At 36.2% G+C, this 23,728-nt stretch overlaps 1 protein-coding gene across 2 annotated transcripts in view; it reads left to right on the plus strand.

The window, feature by feature from the left end:
- Positions 1–23,728, plus strand: part of znf276 (zinc finger protein 276) — a 75,423-nt gene that overhangs the window by 10,106 nt on the left and 41,589 nt on the right. For both annotated transcript variants that reach the window (XM_028809885.2, XM_028809884.2), the window contains exons 2-3: positions 11,409–11,712; positions 21,554–21,600. In XM_028809885.2, coding sequence (XP_028665718.1) covers positions 11,409–11,712; positions 21,554–21,600 — 351 coding nt within the window. The remainder of the gene's footprint in view (positions 1–11,408; positions 11,713–21,553; positions 21,601–23,728) is intronic.

Genomic DNA, 23,728 nt, shown 5'->3' on the forward strand with positions numbered 1-23,728 from the left:
GGCATTCTCTTATTAAAAAAAAATTTCTTATTTTATGAAAATCATAGAACCTGCATTTTATTGTCCTCAGACCTTTTTAATCTCATTTGGGGTTGTGGAGGGGTTAAGCCTTCTTGGCAAAAAGCAGCCCTAGACAGGGTGCCAGGCCATAGAAGTTTCTATTTATGTGCACACCCACACAGGAACTGTTTAAAGTTGCCATTTTGTTTTAGGAATATGAGACAAAAGCCCATGCTGACATGGGGAGATTGAGCAAATTCTACATGGACAAGAGCTAACTGTGCATACATTCATTTATATATTGTGATGAGTGAGTCACTGTCTTGCACCCCAAAAGACGAGGCTGAGTCTCAGTACTTTAGCAAAACCAGCTTTATTCAACTTGAAATAGAAACAGCAGGGTTATTTATTGCAGTGGTAGCTACCACTCCCATATGTACAGACACAGCAAACGGGCATAGTCAGGGCCAGGTTAGTGACCAAGTTAAACTAGTTCCCTGCTTTTATAATGCCGCTGGCATCACCGATCGGTGACAGGCGCATATAATGCGACCTTCTGCTGCGCTGCAAACCTGTGGTTGCCTTAGCAACAGACAAGCAGCCCTCCACAGACGTGGCAGGCATGTTTTGACGTGCTGTCCTGTTGTGGGGGGGTGGAGTCCTAATAGAGTTCAGAAACCTCACAATATCTCTATTATAAAAGGAAATCCTGAGACGAGACTTTTTCAAAGAGATAATTTCAAGTCCCGTGAGACGAGACTTTGGCCATGAGATTTTTTCAAGTCACGCCCTCCTCTCAACTATATTCAACCACGTACATGGCCCTCTCACCTCTCATTTGTGTGAATGCTTTTGACAGACACAGTTCCTGCTCTCTTAGCTCTAATAAATTTTTACATTTTCCTCACTTTAAGTTGCCACTGAAATAAGACATATTATGTCCAGATCTTATTTCATCTCGAAGGGTTATCAACAGAAGAAATGAGCACATGGGCAATCCTAGCACCGAGAAACGATGAAGACAAATGAATTAACGCAAAACTTGTTGATCGGTTACACAGCAAATTGGTTAAGTGCATATCAATAGACTATGCTGAAACAGTTGGTAGTGATTGTGCGAAAGATGAAAACATCAACTTACAATATCCCGAAGAATATCTACAACTGTTAACTAGGGGTGGGCGGTATGTCCAAAATTCTATATCACGGTATTTTTCTAAATTATCCCGGTTTTACGGTATTCGACGGTATTTTTTTCCCCATGCATGAGTGGATGTTAGCCAGTAATTGCAGTGGAAAATGTGGTTAAGAATAACCTATTCCACTGTCAAGAGTATTGTACATTGTACAAAAAAACATTTTTGTGCACACAAGTATTAATACAGTTTTGCATTGCCCCATAAAGTGATAGTTTTCAAGGGGGTGGCACTAATGGAGAAGGTATCACATTGCATGACAGATGCAGTTAAAATATAGAACCTTTTTATTGAACAAATTTTGCAAAAACAAACTATAATTTTGACAACATATTTTCAACCATACAAAGAGGCATTTAGACTTAGTAAAATATCCAGAAGTGCTTGTTAAAAATTATATTGCACCAAATATGTCTTAGAAAAGGAATAAATAGTAAATATTTTTTGTAAACCCACTACACTTTCTGTTAATGTTAACAATCTCTGTCCACTGACACGTTAAAGTGACTTTTTAAACAACTTTATCATCATTAAACTGCATAATATTTAAACTAATAAATAATAACAATAAAATAAATAATAGTATTATTACTGATAGTTGCACTATTACTTCAAGACTTAAAGCCCAGGTGCATTACACAGTATTCACCAAATTAAAATAAAATAAAACAAGTGCAACTTGGTGATGACATCTTTACCAACTGAACCATCATTTAGGCAAACTGCATTAATATGGACCTTGCTTCAAGCTAAGCTATACTGGGAAGAAAAAAACAAACTATATGTCAAGAACAAAGTCGACATTTCCACTTTATTCTTGCCGTTTATGTTGAGATTAAAGTCGACATTTCTACTTTATTCTCATAGTTTACTTCATAATTAAAGTAGAATGTCATAAACTAAACTTCTTCCTAAATTCAATGTTTAATCAATTACTTAATTTACCCCATCATAAATTAATGTAGCACATTAAATAAATGCTTTGTGTTACGTTCCCCGACCCAGTGGTTAATCACTACGCTTCTTAAACTGACTTCCTCCGCACTAAGAGAAGACAGCGATCACCATACAGAATCCATTCACTTCATGATATTCCTGCTGTCTGAAAATTTAGAATGCTAAGATAAATACTTGATATCATTTTCATGATGAAATGCATTAAAGCAGGTATTACACATGCACGGTAGTGAGGTGGTAGTGTTGCTCCCTCTCAGTAAGGGGTCCCCAGGTGTATGTTCAGTGTAGAGAACTTTATGGCAGGTGTGACAAGGCTCCAAAAAACTGGATGTATGAATAGCTATCGCACAGGTTTAACTTAAATATTGTGTAAATGTTGGGTTTGTGATCTGCTGGTCGGAGACACGAACACAGAATTCAATGCATGTTCTTCTGAGCAGGCTATCTTTATTGCATGCATGCTGTCTCTATCTGACGTACCAAAACCCCAGTTCCTATCCTTCCTTTTTCTTTCACCACATAACCAATCACCACACGATAAACGTCTTTGTGAAATTAAAACTAGTTATAAACTTAGCCCACGGAGTGTTCAGAACTTTAAAAATATCTTCGTTATACATGTTTAATTATGCCATCCATTCAGAGTTGCGCCCATCTCTGAACGAGTCGCCAGCACATCGCAGGATGAATACAAGCAAAACATACATTAGCAGGGTCAATATAGCACAACAAAACCCCACATCCTACATGACTTTGAAAAGAAACTGAAGCACGCCGAGTAAACCCACCAGAAAAACATGCAAATGCAAGGCAGGCACGCCGCCGTGCCCCCATATGATTAATGCATGCTTTAATGCATTTCACCATGAAAATTATATTAAGTATTTATCTTAGCATTCTAAATGTTCAGAGAGCAAGAAGATCATGAAGTCAATGTATTCTGTGCGGCAATTGCTGCCGGCGCCTCCTCTTAGTGCAAGAAGAAGTCAGTTTAAGAATCACTTAACACAAAGCATTTAATGTGCTATATAACTTATGACGGGGTTTGAGAAAATCTAGTAAATTAAATATTCATTTTACGATGAAGTTTTGTTTACGATGTTCTACTTTAATGACAAATTACGAGAATAAAGTCAACATGTCAACTTTAATCTTGACATAAACAGCGAGAATAAAGTAGAAATGTCGAGAATAAAGTCAACATGTCGACTTTATTCTCGTCATAAGTGTCAAGATTAAAGTGGAAAGGTCGAGAATAAAGTCAACATGTCGTCACACTATTACACAGTACCCAGGCACATTACACTGTATTGAAAACAAATAAAACAAGTACAACTTGGCTTGCAGTATTATCCAGTAGTATAGAAACAGTATTTACACATCTGACCTTTTAAAACTAAAGTATCTCCAGGCGACGGACGTGACTCCTTTTTTCGGCAAAAGTTCTTCTGTTCATCATGTTCAGCTTTATCGTTGGCTTCAGTTTCGGAATGTTCTCTGTCCATTTTCACCGCGCAATACCTATGCTACTGCTACCTATTTGGTGGTGTAGCAGTGAAAAAGAGCCCTAGTGCAACAAATCTGTGTTTAGCGGTGTAGCAGTGAAAAAGGTCCCCACTTGAACAGTTTCCCGCTGCGCCACGTTCCGAACGTCATTTAGGCAATTTAAACCGGTGTTGCGGTATAAGAAAAATCCATATCATAAAAAAAATAAAAAACGGTTTTCGGTATGAACCGGTATACCGCCCAGCACTACTGTTAACATCGTCCGGTCTTCCACCACATGAATTATTGTAGAAAGATGGATGTATCCAAGAAAGGTAACTTGGTACATCTCCTGCAGATAACGTTAGACACCAAAGGAGATCTTGATATGCCATTCGTATTAAAACATTAACAGTTTCCTATTAAAATAACTTTTGCAAAGACAATTAACAAATATCAGAGCCAAACATTCGAAAAAGTCAGTTTATTTATGAGAGAGAAAGAAACTAAATTTACTCACAGGCAGTTATACATTGCGTTGTCACGTTGTAAGTCCAAACACAGAATCAAAATTCAATGCGATATTGATGAAAATTTAATTCAGAAAATTGTTTTTACTGAAGTTTTACAGTAAAAGTGTAAGTTTAAAAAGTATTTGTGTGTTAATTTCAAATCCAAACAGAACAAAATCGTATAACGCAACGAATAACTCCAGCGCAACATGAAACATAATTTACTTTTAAATTATGTTTTACTATTTTTTAATATGGTTAATTACTTGCTGTAATGTAAAATAGTAAGTTCTATTATGCATATGTAATAACTCCCATGAAAATAACAATCTGTTTAAATTGTACATCCGCATCCCCACACGCAAGCGGCTGAACCACTAAGTGGTTAGTGCGTAGTGCCATCCTGGGGGTTGGTGAGCGAAGTGAGCAGGGGGCAAAGCTCCCTAGTATATATAAAATATAGAGTACTTATAAAAGTATTCACCCCCTTAGAAATTTTCCAATTTTATTGTTATACAACATTGAATCATAGTGGATTTACTGTAATTTGGCTTTTTTCTGACCCAGATCAACAGAAATGGCTCTTTAATGTTAAAGTGAAAATAGATCACTGTCAAGTTATCTAAATTAATTGCATCTATAAAACACAAAATAATTGATTGCTTAAGTAGTCATCCCCTTTAATATGATACACCTAAATCAACACTGGTGCAGGTAATTGGTTTTAGGAGTCACAAAAATAGTTAAATGGATATCACTAGTCTGTAGTCATTGAGTTTCAGTTGACTATAGTATATGATCCTGTATCTGGAAGTTCCATCTTGTGAACTTTATATTTGAAATAGTATATAGAGGAGACATTAGGTATTTAATAACAAATAACAATAAGTATGCTTGCTGTTTCAGTAGCTAGACAAATTGTGTGTCTCTGAGATTATTCATTTCCATTGTCACACTGCATATTGCTTAATTGGAGAGATTTGCTTGTTCTTCAAAACATAAAGAGCGGAGCCACATGAATGTCTTGTCAATGTGGAAGTTTGAAACATTAATTTAATAATATTTATTTTGGAATGACATGTAGATAGATGCATGAGTACAATGTTGGATTCTATCTTCTAGCCAGGATACATGCCAGTTCCTACACACGTGACCCTGAACTGCACACGTCAGTTAGAAAATTGATGGTTTAATGGACAAATGTATCCATTTTCATAATAATCCAAGGATAAGTGCAAAGCCTTCATTCCATTATTTTGGATGTAACTGAAGCAGTAACCTTGAGAACTGTTAAGAAATTTGTGGATGAGATATTAGGACAGCTTAGCTATTAGCTAAACAGACGAGGTTGATGGACTGAATGGTCTCCACTTATTTGTCAAATTTCTTATGTTGTTATGGATTTGTTTGGTTCATTATTAAAAAGAAAATAAGTACACTACTCACTCAGGTAACTCAACTGATAGTTATTTTTGAAATCCTCGTGCTGTCTAAGCGTGCATGAATAAATGTAATGGCACAAAAGTGGCAGTGATTTTTTTTTTTCTTGAGGGATTTTTTCAGCTTTATTAAATTAAACCATGCAGGATTTTTCAATAGGAAATCAATCCCATGTTGAAATTCAAGTCCTGCAACCTTTTTCAATGTGTGCTATATTATAAAGTTGTATTGATCAGTCTGTTTGTGTGGTTGTGTTTCATCTTTTTTTTTGTTTTCACTTGAAAGAAATCACCTTAAACATCAGATTGTTTTTGGTTAAGTGTGCAGTTTAAAGAATTATTGTTTACTGAAGGCATTTTTTTAAGAAAAATTAACAACAATTTTGAAGGTGTTTAATACAGTATATATAAACTACAGTTTTGCTTGCACAAAGTAACTGATTTTAATTTGAGACTGATAAAAAGAGATGGCTTTTAATTTAATGTTCTCTTACTTGAAAACAAAACATTAATTGGCACAGCTCTGGACAGTGCAGATGAAAAAGAAGATATTGAAGGATTCTGGTGGCATGTAATAAATAGCTCATTTTTCCTTTTTATGGTAGATTATTTACTGTACTTTAAAAAAAAAAAAAAAAAGCTTTTAGCATTCTGTTCTTTTACTTGAAACAATTGCCTGACACTCTTTTTATGGATTAAAAAAAAACTATTTTGTTGGACAGACATTTTGTGGGGAGGTGGTAATGATAATGTGAACATATGACAGTTTTGTTTTCTGGTAATTTACAGTTATGGTTTTCTGTGTTGTGAATACAAGTAATAAATGAGATGCAGTTCTTGGGATGAAACAAAAATATTTTTATGAATGTCAATTTGAATTGTGATGCGTTATAATAGCAACAATTACAATATGTTAATATCTCCATTTCAGCTTTGAGTGCAGTACTGTAGCTTTAGCTGTGAATAAAACCATCACATTGAATTACTACAGACTGGCACATCTTTCTGTGTTATAGAACACAGCTAACAAATATTAGAGGAAGTAGAAAATTAGGGTGACAGTAAAAATTTCAGTGTTTTGGAACTAAAAATTTGTTTGTGAGCTTTATGCATGGGAAAAGAATTGCATTATTATTATTATTATGACTGAGTGAAATAGTTGTCCATATTTTATTTCTTCATACAATCTGTATGGTTGTGTAAGTTTATATGTGTATGATGGGGTGGGAATTTTCAACAACCCTTATATTCAGTATTATTTGGTACAATATTCTTTGAAACTTGGGTAATATTACAACTTTTTAAAGTTTTAAAATATTAAGTATTACAGTATATTGCTATGTACTATTTGTTTTTTATCTGGGTGAAGTTAAAGTTGAAATTGTACCTCTGTAGTAGGAGTTGCACCGACTGATCTGGTATACTGTATTTATATAAAAAAAAAAAAAAAATTGTTGTTGGTATGCTAAAAATTACTTGAAACATGCAAACAATTTTAAGCAGAACACAAAGTGTGCAAATCTGTGCATGAAAAAGGTATCGTGCATGCAGAAGATGTTTATGTGTTAGTGCCCTAAAGGCAATGTGTTTGTTTATTTCCACATGTGAACTGTGCATACCCCTTTAAGAATATTACCCAGAGTGATGTACTATTAAACCTAATATGTTAATCATTGCAAACAGGAAGAGAGAACAGGAATATGCCATATCTTATGCTGTGTTTGGTTGGCAGCAGCGGCTGTGTGAGTGAGTGAGTGAGTGAGTGAGTGAGTGAGTGAGTGAGTGAGTGAGTGAGTGAGTGAGTGAGTGAGTGAGTGGGGAAGAAGTTCTACTTTTATAGGATAGACAGTAGTGAATATCTGTAGTTTAATCAGAGTAGCAAAGTGTTAATAGGCATTTCTATAAAAAGGAGGACCTCCAGTTTGTTCCAATAATACATCAGCCCTTTATTAAATACTTTTCAGTCTGAACAGTATATACAGATTAATTATACCACTTTCAACTGAAGTTGTCAGAATTATTAATTACAGTATAATGTGATATGGAAATTCAGCCATACCACCTATTTCTTCCTTGTAAGTGAAAATATGTCGCCTATGTCACCCATTTCAGGAAAACCCCTTCATTCAATTCATTCTGCTTAAATCTTATATAAATTTTGGAAATAGATTTTTTTGGCATCTTCACATGTAAGACAGTAAGACAGAGAATACTTGGTTACACTAAATAAGACACACATTTGTATATCATTTTTACATCACCCAGCATATAAGTAGTGACAATGATGTCACTCTGCATTTGTTCCTTTCTCAGGTCAAAAAAAAAAAAAAAAACAACAATAGATAGCCTTCCTGCACAAGGAGGAGAAAGAAAATGAGCTCAAGGCCAGGTCAGTGGCTGGTTTTAAATGTTTCTCGCATCTACCATTGGGCGACAGATGCATTATGTGGGGAGCCTGCAAACTTGCAGTTGCACCGGCTGTGGATAACCAGTCCCTGTCTGCATTAACAGAGTTTTGCTACATAGTTGTCAAGGTCTCAAAAATCTCACGATATAAATGTGGGTTTTGGGCTTTATTATCTTTTGGATTATTAATTTGCTGTTAATAAGTTACACACAAACCATATTGAAAATACTATCAATTTCTCATAAACTGATATACTTTGTGTTAATCATCCACATAGTGAGACTAGGGAATCCATTCCCGGACGGGTTTATCCATTCCCGGGAATTCGGGAATCCCGGGCTCCCGGGGATGACACAATGCACGGGCATCTCACATGTGAACGGTTTTAGAACGACTGACGCTTATTTTTAATAAAACTACTGCAATATGTTGACACAAATAAAAGACTAACCTTATGTACAAGCAGTTCATGCTGTCATATAAGTACATGTATCTTTAGTTGCCGTAATAAGAGCGTAGATTGCACAAGTGTGTCCAGCGTGTGGTCGTCCAGGCAAGAGCGCACCTTCGTGCAAACTAGTACGCTAGCTGCTGAGAAAGCATACTCTGCCTCCACTGAAGTTTAGGTGGCACAGTCATCAGATACTGATACACTTGTTCTAAACAACGCCCGCGCTTGCCGTTGCTCTGAAACACCGCCATTTCAGCTTTTACTGATGCATCCAGTTTCTTGTCATCATTCTGTGATGGCAATACTCTTGGCACAGATAATGTGGATGCAACAGACTAACGCATTGCAATTTCAAGTTGCTGTTCAAAGCTGTTGTCTGATGAAGTGCAAGCTGCAGCAATGGCGCCACCTTAATTATTTTCAACTATAACTTTGTTATTTCTTGATCGATTTTTACACTTGTACCCGCTATATATGCAAGCTTGGCCGTTCTAGTTTTCCCAGGAATTACAACATGTTGCATTCCCGGGAATGAAAAATGTCCGGGAATCCCGGGCTCCTGGTAATCGGTAATTAAGTGAGACAAAACTTTTGTGGTACTTTGGCATAGGTTTTTTTTTTTTGTTTGTTTTCTTTTTAGAACATTAACCAAATTTTCATTTGCTCACAGAGCTGCATTGCAGAGGTGAACTTTGGGAAATCAAGGAAAGGCAGTTGTATAGTTTTTATTATTCATGTATGCTTGGATGGGTATTAAGTGCTAGGAATATGATGTTGTGTGGCACATAGACTTGGTGTCTTCTTTGGCTCTCAGATATTTGTTGTGTTTTTCAGGCAGGAGTGAACCTTTTAATAATAATGACTCATTCACTCTTGAGCACTGTAACATTCCAGTATTTGTTTAGCATTTTTCAAGTTTTTAATAGCCTTTAAGTGGTTTTTAAGCATTTTTTGAAGCATTTTTCTAAAGATTTTCCAACATTTTCAAAGAAGTGTTTTGCAGGAAAATATGATTGACATCATATCCATTTTGTAGATTATGAAATGTTGTCATGTTGTGAGGTGATTGTTGTGTTTTAAGAATGCCTTCATTGACTTTAGTGGTTTTAATCATGGCGATCACAGTACTGAAGAGCAGGTGACATCAATGTTGTGATTGTACATATTGGGTTCACCCTGTGCTGCAGCAATAGGGGGTCAAGTGGACAGTTCTGCACTTTCTAGGAAACAGGTAACATCCTGAAAAATTCCAGGATTATACACTGGTGTTGATGAGCATGTAAGTAGTAATATATATGTAAAGGAAAAAACAAAATCATTGTGTTATTTTGCAAAGCAAAAAAAAAAAAAAAATTGCCTGCTGCTGTTTGCAGCATCATGCAAAATGTGATCTTGTTGTCCAGTAGCAGCTAGTGAGGAAGGGGTTATTGTGCTCAGAGGTAATCTGCTCAAACAATCGAACATACGTTGTTTTCATATACATTTAATCGTGCATGTGCTGACGGGTAAATTTAACCCAGCCAGTTTAGGTCCACTGTGAGCCAGTGATTGTCGTGGTAACACTAGATATAAGGCAAGAAGCAAATGTGGTGGATGGTACACAGATCCTTTTCAGGGCTCTATTATCAAAGTATCTGTTTAGTTTTAATTAGTTTATTTTCTAAAGATATTTTGAAATAGTGTGATATGGTGGTGTAACAAGCAAGCTGGGGGGTGGAAAAAGGCTATGGATGCTATTTAACCACAGTTGGGTGAAAAAGAAAAAAAAAAGTATTTTGGCAATTATTTAAAAAAATAAAGTAAAATCAGTGAAGGCAAGTCTCAGCACACTGCCCTTAAAAAAGAGATCAAGAGCTACTTGATGATACCGGAGGTGGTCAGTGATGTAAATCCACTTGAGTGGTGGAAAACACAAGAAGAACATTTCCTCAAATTGGTGAAAAAAGTGCCTGTGTATCCTTGCCTCAGGCTGCCCTTCTGAGAGGGCTTTCGACACCAGAGGAAATGTTGTAACATGTAACCATGCTGCTCTGAAGCCAGATGCATAAAAGAGAAGGTTTATGGATGTGGTGAGAGAGCGCATGCAGGTGGTGGGTGTAACAGGGCAAGACGCAGAAGACAGGACGATATGGAAGAAGATGATCTGCTGTGGCAACCCCTAACAGGAGCAGCCGAAAGAAGAAGAAGAATTCACATTCAATTAACATTAAATGTCAATCTACATTTGAAGACAAGCTATTTTTGCTTAAGTGTGAAAGTTTAATAAAGAATAGAGAAAAATAATATTAATAATTTACAAATACATCATTGGCAATATACATTTATGTATGCCCAAGAATTATAAATGTAAATTTGTGTGTATTTAAACAATATCTAATCTCATTGGTTGACAGTCTTACTATAGACATAAGGGCTAATCTCAGAAGGATTTACTCAATGCTAAATTTAGACAATGTATTGGGGAGGCTGCAGTTAGAAGGGTGGTTGAATTTTGGCAAGGATTTATTTTTTATACATGTAATAAATAAACATGTTTTTTTTTCCTTTGGAATATGATTTCAACCTTAACTTCAGTCAAATATAGCATAATTGAATACTTTAAAAAATAAAAAAATCACTATATTATTATATCGTGATACAAGTATTCTCCTTTAATGTTAAATGAAGTAAACATGATTTTATCCGGACATTTGTCACAATACATAATATTGACAAGATTAAATCCTATTTAAAATATACTGAGTTATTCTGCACATTTCATGTAATCAACTATTTACTGTGTCTGTTTAGACTAAGACAGCAAGAGTATACTGTATATTAAAATATGGCTACAAATAACCAAGACGAGAGTTCATCTCTGTAAATTAATTTTATTTGTGTTTCTTTGGTAATTCATCTTTGAGTGGCACAGACCTTTTTCACTTTTTTCAATGTTTTTTTTATTTCCACTTACTGTTTTAGGGAGAGCTGTAACTACTGCCTTCTGCCGACTGTGTCATGGGAAGTTTTCATCCCGGAGTTTGCGGAGTGCTTTTGGAAAGGCTTCAGCAATTGAAAAAACCTCTGACAAAAAGCATCAAAAACCTCAAGTCTTTTTTGCTGATTTCCAGCGGTTAGTTGGGGTACCTGTGATGCAGGATCCTGTTTTATCACGCTACATCTGCAAAAACTGTTATTCTCAGTTTTATAAATGTCACAACATTTTACGGACTTTCATACAGAGGGTGAATTTGTCCCCAGTGTCCTCTTTAAGGTCTAAAGGCAGGTAAGTGAACAATTTAGTTTTTCTTCTGTTAGGTATGCAAAAAAGTTTGAAAGAGAACTGTCACAATATGATAAATCTGAATTACAGATGGAAAAATTAGTTGGTGAATTCAATTAATGCTGTACTAAAAATGCTGTAATAAAGGATTTTTATAGAAGTTTATAGTTGTACTTTAATAAAAAAAATATTTTCTGTGCTCCTTAATTGTTGGTTTGGCAGGGTGTCCACCTTGGCAGTACCAGCATTTCACCAACAACATATAGCAAAAAATTCTGTTGTGAACTTGGCTTTAAGTATAACAATATTGAGTGTCCAGTTTTCTTTACCAACTCCTACTACTAAAACTCTCTCCTAGAGTGATAACTTGAAATACATAAAAATGAATTTTATCACTTATCAAGCTGAAACAAGTTATTTTTTTATTCTTTTTTATTTGGTAATATATAATATACATTAAGAAAATACCAAGTTTCGCTCCAATTAGCTTCCTGCTTAATGAATTCATGAAACTGAATATCTTAGTATGATTTTTATATTGATGAACTGTCTGTGAGGGACTTGGTGCTTGTGTATTTGTTTTGACTTGCAGTTGCTGTTGCACAGTACATGCTATTAAGTGTCAATAGCTACATGAATTAGTCATCTTCAGTCTTATTCTATTTATTCCACTATTTTTTTATGCATTTTATTTTCAAAAACCAGAATATTGCAATGGCATGGTATTCAGTGAAACAAATATTAATAATGTGTTTGAGTTTTTAAAGGTAAGAATAGAGATTGTGCCATCATGGAGAGCACATATCCCCATTCTTTTTGTTGACCATTGGTGCAAAGTTCTGTCCCTTAGGGTTGTCAGTCTTTGAGTTATGTGCCTTTGGGAAACCTGCTTGTACCACTGAGAGCTATCCTTGAGTGGTACTTGGTTTGTGATTGATCATCTTATCACTTAGGATTCTGCAGAGGGGCTTTGTCAGGCAAACTAAGACTTTTTAGTGGGCAATAAATGTCTGGCAGCAACTTTTTAATCCAGGACTTGTTTTGTAGCAATAGCAAAACATGGATATTGTCTGTCCTACAATGGTTTCTTCTTGAAATAAAATCCTCTAAACTGATGCACAAAAAAAAAATAAATAAAATTATGACATAACCTACTTTCTAAGGCTTATTCTCCAAAGCATGATGATTTGGCTTGGAAGTTAATAACCTTAAACATTGCCGACAAATAAAGAGAGTTTCTTCCAGTGCAACCCAGGAGCACTCCTCTGGACCATAGCTAAGCCAGTCAACCAAGTTTTCAATTTTTATTCCACACTTCCTGGTATCTTTAAAAAAAAAAAAAAAACATATCAAACTCTTGGTGACGGAGGAGGAAACACCAGAGAACCGGCTAATATGAAACTTTTTCAAATAAGAAACATGAAAAGGAGATTTGCATACAAAAATGGGCCTAGAGGGATAGCTTATAAGAAACAGGATAACCCATCTGATGACTGAATAATGAGTAATATATCTGTACCCAAGCTTGGGGGAAGGCAAGTTAGGACAGATGTCCTTGCCAGCCAGCAACAGTAGCATGCAAAAGTTTGGGGACCCATACTTAAATTGTTTATCTCCTACTCTTTTTTAACTATTCACAGTAACAGACAATTTAAGCAAGGGTGCCCAAACTTTTGCATACCACTGTATAAATGGAATAATGACATGATCATTTGTCTACATATGCCTTCACAACCTTATCAATTGCTTATGAATAGTGGACTTGCTGGTATGCAAAGATGACAATAATTCAGAGAGGACTGGAAAGTGTCTCACTACAGAGTACCATCTAAGGCCTGAAACATACTGACACCCTCAAGGTAACATCTTAACTTAGTGATGAATTAAACAATGCATTATGTATGAAGTCAGCCATTGGTATGATATCCACTCAGCAAGACTGAAAATAATTTTCTGTACATTGTAGAAATTTCTCCAGATCTTGATTAACTTGTTCACATAAACTGTTACATTCAGGATTGTAAACAGACGTGAGCTTTGCATCAGTGCCAACCCTAGCACAAATTCCTCTCCCGAACCTAGAACTATATTAAAGAACTTGGTCGGACTGAATAGGCTTAGGAACCCCATGAAGTCTGAAATACCAGTGAATAAACTTTTCATTTAGAGACTTGGCAGTAGGGTGAGACTTCAAAGGAAGAAAATGAGCTGCCTTAGAGAAATGGTCCAGAATAACTTGAGTAACCAAGCAAAACCTTAGGTTGAGGTCTCTGTAATTCCTTTAAAGGACAAAAAGGAGAATCAATAAGATGTAATAACCTCCACCTTGCCCCCAAATGAAATTTGTCCTGATTGTACATTGTACAAGCCTTAACAAAGTTTGACACATTCAAAGTTTGACACATGCTAGGCCACTAAAAATACATGTGCAGGAATTCAAAAGTCTTAGAAATACCTTTATGGCCCAGGAAAAGTGAAGAATGACCCCCCCACCTGCTGTGCCACAAGACCAGGTACAAAAAGTTTACCCTCGGGAAGGTCAGGTGGGGAAGGAGAAACCAGCCAAACATTACGGAGAGTGTCTCTTGAAAATTAGAGATTTCAACCATAATTGACCTCAAAAAATTATAAGCCAGGATAATAGGTTCTGGCTTAGTAACCATAGTGTCCAGCTCAAACATAGGATACAAAGTATCAGCTTTAGTGATACAATCCCAGGTCAATACGTGATGACAAAATTAAACTGACTAAAAATTGTGACTAAAATGCTTGTCTGGAATTTGATCTTTAAGAGTTTTTCAGATAGACTAAACTTGTGTGATCAGTAAAGTTCATAAATGCTGATCAACCTCCCCCCAACCAGTGATGCTGTTCCTCAAAAGCTAATTTAAAATTAAATAACTCATAATCCCCAACATCATAAATCTGTTCAAAGGCAGGCAGTTTTTTGTTTTGTTGTTTTTTTAGAAAAAGAGACATGGATGAAGCTTGTCTGAGTCAGGAAAATGCTGCAGTATGACAGCAATCACCCTGACACCCGAAGCCTCTGTCTCTACCTCTCCCTGGAAGGGCAAAGAACTATCAGGATGTCTCGAGATAGGGAGCAAAGTAAACTTGGCTTTAAGATTAACTTCAGAAGTCCAAAACAAATTTCCTAGCACTCCTATTTTTGAGGGCAGCGGTAGGACAGATCAAAGAACTAAAGTTAAGAATATATCGTTGGTAAAAATTCTTGAACCCAACAAAATACTGGACTTGCTTCTTAAAAGCGATTGCCTTTTCACCAAAGCAATTAATTTCTGTCGCTGTGTTAAATATCTCAGGGTCGCTCATTATTTTTTGGTATGTGATGAGACTGAATGTCCAAGGATTGTTGCAAGGAAAAGGCTGAGATCAGGGGATTAACATAAGACAGAAATGTAGTGAGGGCCAGGCCAAGATTAAAGCCAGAGAGAGAATCAAAACCAGCAAAAAGGGCAAACTGAGAATTCAAAAACAAAAGGAGTTAAAACCAAAGGGGAACCTATTGCTTGGCCTACTTGTATGAAACTAACCAGGCCAAAGTTTTTTTTTTTGTTGAATTTATCAACCAAAAGATAGCACTAAGTTTAAAGTGGACTTCACAAAAGCAATAATCACAGTCACATGACACATTTCTGTGTGTCACATAAACAAAAGACAGCCAAAATAAAATAAGTAAAAACTTTCCCAAAATAAATAAAAATGGTTCTAACCCCCTAAAATTGTTTTTCTGTGATTAAAAAAAACCAAAAAAAAAACCTGTAAACTGGTACACAAAACAAAATCAATAACAACTATTATGATACTGTGTTTCATGGAAATATACAAATGCAGCCTAGAAGTTGCTGTAGAATTTTAACAGATTAACTCATTCTTTGGCTTGCTGAAATGGTGTATTGATGACTAGTTAAGTCAAAACTTTTAGCTCATGTCTAGAGCAGAAATGTAAATTTCATGTGCAATGACAAAGGAAAAGAGGGTAATGTCACTTTATCTTTTGTTGATCAGTTGAACTGTAAAACCAATGTAGCCTCTTGGCAAATCAAAGTTATGTCAGGGCAAATGAACATTCCCTCTCCTAGGCAAAAATACTATTTAAAAAAATAATGAAATGGTGGATAAGCATAATTTTGGGCAGCAATTCATGTGTATCCTGCAAATCATAATAGTACAGTTCAACACTCGATAAAAAGCAGTTTGTTCTAACTAGTTAGTTAATGTGTTGAGGCAAGCTAGTCAAACTGTCTCCTCTTTCAGAAAATAGTGCTTCATTTTCTTTATTAATATGAATTTTTTTCATAGTGTTCATCCTTTATTGCTTTATATGCTACTTTTAAGTTCTCAGCTGTGTGAGGGCTGAACGCACGTTCTCTCAAACCCCCCCTCCCCGGAGGCGCGATACGCTCCTGCCACTTCGCATTGTCAAGGGGGTGGGGAGCTGAATGAACGCTAAGGAGAAGTGGACTTTGTGCTGGCTTTGTGCTGCTTGTTGCTCTGCGTGTCAATAATTTTAAAGCCTTGTATTTTCCTGTCTCACTGTCTTGTCTTGCGTGAAGTTAAAATGTTTTATAATAGTGAGATGTTACTCATATCCTTAGCCCGACATCCACATATCATAAGTGTTAACAAAGTGTGTTTTATAAGTTTACATGTGTTTAAAGCATGTGGGATGGGTATTTTAAGGCTTAAACTATAAAAATGTTTATTTATATGGTCTTTCTATATCGCGGATTTTCTCCTGTTGCTGATGGGTCTGGAACATAACTTCCGCGATAGGCGGGCAATCACTTGTATTTAAAAACCCGCGAAGTCATGAATCCGCGAAAAGTGAACTGAGAAGTAGCGAGGGATTACTGTACCAGTATTCTAAATAACTAGAATTTGGTAGATCAGTAATATATCAGCCTTTTATTAAATATTTTTCAGTCTGAACAGTATATACAGATTAATTATACCACTTTCAACTGAAGTTGTCAGAATTATTAATTACAGTATAATGTGATACAGAAATTCAGCCATACCACCTATTTCTACCTTGTAAGCAAAAATATGTCACCTATGTCATCCATTTCAGAAAAACCCCTTCACTCAGTTCATTCTGCTTAAATCTTATTTAAATTTTGGAAATAGATTTTTTTGGCATCTTCACATGTAAGACAGTAAGACCGAGAATACTTGGTTATAGTGAATAAGACTCACATTTGTACATCATTTTTATATCACTCAGCATATACTGTAGATACTCGCGTATTAGTCGATCTCGCAGATAAATCGAGTGTATTGTTTAAGCTGAAAATTACGAAATTTGTTATGTCCCGCGTATAAGTCGAGGGTAAAACTTGACAGCTATCAGAGATAGAGGGCGACAATCAGCTGTTAATGGCGACAAAACTCACTGTCATGTCACAGGCATTCCCCTCTGTGCTTGGAGAAATGCTAGACTTGTTGACTCTGCAACTAATCCTTGCGTGTGCGTGAGTTGTGAAATGTAAACAAAGGCAAGATGGCGTCGATATGTCACAAGGGAGCGAAGCGAGTGCAGAAAAGAAAACACTCGGCAGACGATGTTTTGCACATTATTGCTGAGTCGGACTCTGATTTTTCAGAATCGGATTTTATTGACAGTGATCAGGAATTGAGCAAGAGGGTGAAATTCTTGCGTGTGCGTGAGTTGTGAAATGTAAACAAAGGCAAGATGGCGTCGATATGTAACAAGGGAGCGAAGCGAGTGCAGAAAAGAAAACACTTGGCAGACGATGTTTTGCATATTATCGCTGAGTCGGACTCTGATTTTTCAGAATCAGATTTTATTGACAGTGATCAGGAATCGAGCAAGAGAGTGAGAAGCCAGCATCAGCTGATCGGACACCAGCCAATGCCGCGCCAGCTGATCGGCTGCCAGCTGAACGCATTCGCGCAGCCGATGCAGCTACCGGACTTCACAAGACAGCATGGCTTGCTGTTGGACACGACAGATCACCCGCTGCTGGACTACTTCAGGCTGCTCTCTCCTGATGCTGCTTTTCAGCTACTGTCAGATGAGACAAACAGGTAGGCAGAGAAATTTTTTGAATCGCGGGCTGCGCTTGCATCGCATTGATAGCGTGCGTTGCCTTGGTTCTTTTGATTCCAAATCTGGTTGCACGTGGCAGCTAATGGTATGTTTGTTATCCAAAACCTGCAAAAGCTAATGCTCAAATTCAGGTATTTCACAGTTTAAAGAATTATTTAATGAATTTAGAAAAAAACTAGCTAATTAGCAATAGTATTGCTGGCTTATAATTATTTCAAAGACCATGGGAAACGGCAGATGACCGGTGACTTAACACCGTGAAGCTTTGAGAGTACAATGTCATTACCCAAATTCTATGGACAATTGTGTTGCCCCGCGGATAAGTCGATTCTGTTTTTTTTAATGAATTTTAAGGCATAAATTTTTCGACTTATAAGCGAGTATCTACGGTAAGTAGTGACAATGATGTCACCCTGTATTTGTCCTTTTTCAGGTCAAAAAAAAAAACAATAGATAGCCTTCCTGCACAAGGAGGAGAAAGAAAATGAGCTCAAAGCCAGGTCAGTGGCTGGTTTTAAATGTTTCTCACATCAACCATTGGGCGATAGATGCATTATGCGGGGAGCCTGCAAACTTGCAGTTGCACCGGCTGCAGACAACCAGTCCCTGCCTGCATTAACAAAGTTTTACTACATAGTTGTCGAGGTCTCAAAAATCTCACGGTATAAATATGGGTTTAGGGCTTTATTACCTTGTGGATTATTAATTTGCTGTTAATAAATTACACACAAACCATATTGAAAATACTATTAATTTCTCATAAACTGATATACTTTGTGTTAATCATCCACATAGTGAGACAAAATTTGTGTGGTACTTTTGCATTGGGATTTTTTTTGTTTGTTTTCTTTTTAGAACATTAGCCAAATTTTCATTTGCTCTCAGAGCTGCATTGCAGAGGTGAACTTTGGGAAATCAAGGAAAGGCAGTTGTATAGTTTTTATTATTCATGTGTGCTTGGATGGGTATTAAGTGCTAGAAATATGATGTTGTGTGGCACATAGACTTGGTGTCTTCTTTGGCTCTCAGATATTTGTTGTGTTTTTGAGGCAGGTGTGAACCTTTTAATACTAATGACTCATTCACTCTTGAGCACTGTAATATTCTAGTATTTGTTTAGCATTTTTTAATTTTTTAATGGCTTTTTGCTAGTGTTTTCAGGCTTTTCAATTGGTTTTTAAGGATTTTTCAAGCATTTTTCTAAAGATTTTCCAACATGTTTTTTTTTGGTTCTTTATTTCACCTTATACAATTTCTTGTATTAGGAATTTGTTAGTTTTCGCATACCTCTTGGGGTCAGAGTGCAGGGTCAGCCATTGTACAGCGCCCCTGGATCAATTGAAGGTTAAGGGCTTTGCTCAAGGGCCCAGCAGAGTAGGATCACTTTTGGCAGTGACAGGGATTCGAACTGGCAACCTTCGGGATACCAGCGCAGATCCTTAGCCTCAGAGCCACCACTCTGCCCATTTGCAGGGAAAATGACATCATATCCATTTTGTAGATTATGAAATGTTGTCATGTTGTGAGATGATTGTTGTGTTTTAAGAATGCCTTCATTGACTTTAGTGGTTTTAATCATGGCGATCACAGTACTGAAGAGCAGGTGACATCAATGTTGTGATTGTACATATTGGGTTCACCCTGTGCTGCAGCCATAGGGGGTCAAGTGGACAGTTCTGCACTTTCTAGGAAACGGGTAACATCCTGAAAAATTCCAGGATTATACACTGGTGTCAATGAGCATGTAAGTAATAATATATATGTAAAGGAAAAAACAAAATCATTGTGTTATTTTGCAAAGCAAAAAAAAAAATTGCCTGCTGCTGTTTGCAGCATCATGCAAAATGTGATCATGTTGTCTAGTAGCAGCTAGTGAGGAAGGGGTTATTGTGCTCAGAGGTAATCTGCTCAAAAAATCGAACATATGTTGTTTTTATATACATTTAATCGTGCATGTGCTGACGGGTAAATTTAACTCTGCCAGTTTAGGTCCACTGGGAGCCAGTGATTGTCGTGGTAACACTAGATATAAGGCAAGAAGCAAATGTGGTGGATGGTGCACAGATCCTTTTCAGGGCTCTATTATCAAAGTATCTGTTTAGTTTTAATTAGTTTATATGCTAAAGATATTTTGAAATAGTGTGATATGATGGTGTAACAAGTAAGCTGGGGGATGGAAATATTGCTGTGATATTCGTGATCAGCACCCAAAAATCTATAAGAAACACCCAACAGTGTTCAAGAAGCAAAAACTTTGTTGTGCAGTGTTATATTTAGTATGAACATGTGAAATAAAATAGATTCAATGCTAAATTTATGCATTGTGCTTTCACTTTCATTATTGCTGTTATCAGTGATCTTTTGTACCTCTTTCTTTTGTGTACAAATCTGTTTTCTCTAAAGACTTTGTTTCACCAGCATCTGGTGATGTCCATGAGTTCAAGACTTCAGGCTGTCATTGCCAGCAAAGGGTTTTCAACCAAGTATTAGAAATGAACATTTTATTTCCAGTTATTTAATTTGTCCAATTACTTTTGAGCCCCTGAAATGAAGGGATTGTGTTAAAAAAAATGCTTTAGTTGCCTCACATTTTTATGCAATCGTTTTGTTCACCCCACTGAATTAAAGCTGAAAGTCTGTACTTCAACTGCATCTGAGTTGTTTCATTTAAAACTCATTGTGGTAATGTACAGAACCAAAATTAGAAAAAAGTTGTCTCTGTCCAAATATTTATGGACCTAACTGTATGTTACTTAATTAATCATGTAAATTTGTAAGGTAGGAATGACTGGTATTGGTACCTCTGAATAATTGCAGCATCCAGGGGCTGGCCTGCATTTATAGTTTGAATGACTGTGTGGTTTTGACTAGCAGTGCATGAGTTACTACAGGGTTAACAGTAAAAGGGTTTTTCAAGAAGACTGAGTGGACAGTCTAGTGGCAGAAATGTTTCTTTGAAAAACAAAGCACATTTATTTATGTATTTTAATTAATTTGAAGCCACCACAGCCCAGGTTTAGCCCATGTGGTTGTGATAAAAAAAAACTGAAAATATTTTTTAAATTTATTCATCCTATGAGTTCCTTTAATAGTTCTTGTAGTTTTCTTTTTTCATTTTGGTTTAATTTTATTACATTTATCTAAATGTTTTTTTATTAATAGTGTACATCTTCATTTTAGTATTAATTTACAATAATAATATTGCAGTGACCCTGCAATAGGTAAAATAACCTACAGAAGATTAACTGCTGTCATTTAAAATAAGAGTTTAGAAAAATAATATAAATATTCTTCAACAGTAGTCTGTATGAGAATTTATTGTTTATGGTCATTAGAGCATATATTTTTCCAAAGAAAAATTACATTAGTGGTTGCTACAATAAATATCTAGCTGTTCCTTTTTCTTCTAGCTATCCTTCCATCCATCCATCCATCTTCAAAACATACTTTTACAGAGTAGGGTCACGGGTCAGCTGGAGTCAATCCCAGCAAGCACTGGGTGCGAGACAGGAACAAGCCTTTGACAGGGAGCCAGCTCATCCCAACAAATTAGCACAGTGGATTATTGTGCTGTCCTGAAGGTTTTCATGATAAATGGTCTAAAATCATTAAGTTTACCACTGGAATAGAAAACCTCTTATTTTTACTAAGGCAATCACTTGTAATCATATTTGTTTTTATTGATTATAATGTGTTTGTCTATTTGGCATTTTTTGTGAGCTGCATATAATGTATATCTTATTTCCGTAGGGAGAATTTACATTCAACGTATAATGCCAGAGAAAAATCAAGCTTCGGTAAGTTTTTTTTTTTTTTTATAATCTACAAATCTATAACTATAATCCATAAATTATAGTAGCCTTTTTCATAATTACATGACATAAATCCCATAATGAATTAGAATCATTGGTTATATTTAGTCTAAACAAAGTAATTTTTCCCACCTTAAATTTACTGCATTTTCAAGCCACTGCTAAAATAGACAAAGGTTTTACAACAGCCCCATTTTTCCAGTTGTTATAGAAATGTATAAAGTTTAATGTCTCAATGTACTCTGAAATTAAAGCCCTGAAAGTGAGACTTGCCTACTGCAACCACTGTTAAGCTGTGCTTAAAGCTGTTATCTTGTGTTGCGCCTATTAAGCAAACTGTTCTCTCTCAGAAACTTGTCTTCTGTTTCTGTTGTGGTTTTGGGACTGTGAGGCTTGTTCTGTCAGAGTTTTCTCCAGTTTACAAGTTCTTTTAATGGTATAGAAAACTGTACTCTTATAATACCTTGGCTTTGCAAATTATCTGAAGGAAAAGCCTATACTTTTAATTGTTAATGGTCCGCCTGTCTGTTTATCTTCCTTTGTTAATTGCCTTTCTTAGCAATGTACTTCCTGCAGTGCAGTATAATCCAAATAATGCGTCAAAGGTTGTTCAAGTAAAGCTTTTTTAACACTGCTTTTATACAAACAGAGGGGTTGTAAGTAATCAACAAAAGTTGGGACTTCTGTAGGAATTTCAAGGTTTAAGTAATTTCTGTTGCTACAGAAAAGCTGCAAGTTGTTAAAGCATTACTTGTTCTCTGAAAAAGGCATTTTTGTATAACTCGGAAAATTACATTCTTTTTCAATTTTTGGTAACCTAAATGATTTTTTTAACCTCTGGCAGGTTACCATTTCAATATATGGGGTGTTCTAAAATGGTACAGTGTGTGTGTGTAGATATATATAATACAGTGTGTGTGTGTATATATATATATATATATATATATATATATATATATATATATATATATATATATATATATATATATATATATATATATATATATATATATATATATATAATATGTGTACATATACAGTGGGTACGGAAAGTATTCAGACCCCCTTCAATTTTTTCACTCTGTTATATTGCAGCCATTTGCTAAAATCATTTAAATAAATTTTTTCCCTCATTAATGTACACACAGCACCCCATATTGACAGGCAAAAAAAAGAATTTTTGAAATTGTTGCAGATTTATTAAAAAAGAAAAACTGAAATATCACATGGTCCTAAGTATTCAGACCCTTTGCTCAGTATTTAGTAGAAGCACCCTTTTGAGCTAATACAGCCATGAGTCTTCTTGGGAAAGATGCAACAAGTTTTTCACACCTGGATTTGGGGATCCTCTGCCATTCCTCCTTGCAGATCCTCTCCAGTTCTGTCAGGTTGGATGGTAAACGTTGGTGGACAGCCATTTTTAGGTCTCTCCAGAGATGCTCAATTGGGTTTAAGTCAGGGCTCTGGCTGGGCCATTCAAGAACAGTCACAGAGTTGTTGTGAAGCCACTCCTTCGTTATTTTAGCTGTGTGCTTAGGGTCATTGTCTTGTTGGAAGGTAAACCTTCGGCCCAGTCTGAGGTCCTTAGCACTCTGGAGAAGGTTTTTGTCCAGGATATCCCTGTACTTGGCCGCATTCATCTTTCCCTCGATTGCAACCAGTCGTCCTGTCCCTGCAGCTGAAAGACACCCCCACAGCATGATGCTGCCACCGCCATGTTTCACTGTGGGGACTGTATTGGACAAGTGATGAGCAGTGCCTGGTTGTCTCCACACATACCGCTAAGAATTAAGGCCAAAAAGTTCTATCTTGGTCTCATCAGACCAGAGAATCTTATTTCTCACCATCTCAGAGTCCTTCAGGTGTCTTTTAGCAAACTCCATGCGGGCTGTCATGTGTCTTGGCGGTGTTGAGCGAACATTCCCAAGTTTGCTTCTCTGTGAAAACATGGAAAGGTTTGTAATATTCTCCGAACTTGGTGAACTACATTAAATTAAATGGGGAAGGACTAACTAAACTAGATTTGATTGCATTATAATTGTGCAATCGTCTTTAAATTGTTCCTAAAGGTTAGGGACATGTCTGCCAACTATACTGGACCTATTAGTATGGC

The sequence above is a fragment of the Erpetoichthys calabaricus genome, chromosome 9, assembly GCF_900747795.2.
Source record: "Erpetoichthys calabaricus chromosome 9, fErpCal1.3, whole genome shotgun sequence".
Taxonomy (NCBI): domain Eukaryota; kingdom Metazoa; phylum Chordata; class Cladistia; order Polypteriformes; family Polypteridae; genus Erpetoichthys; species Erpetoichthys calabaricus.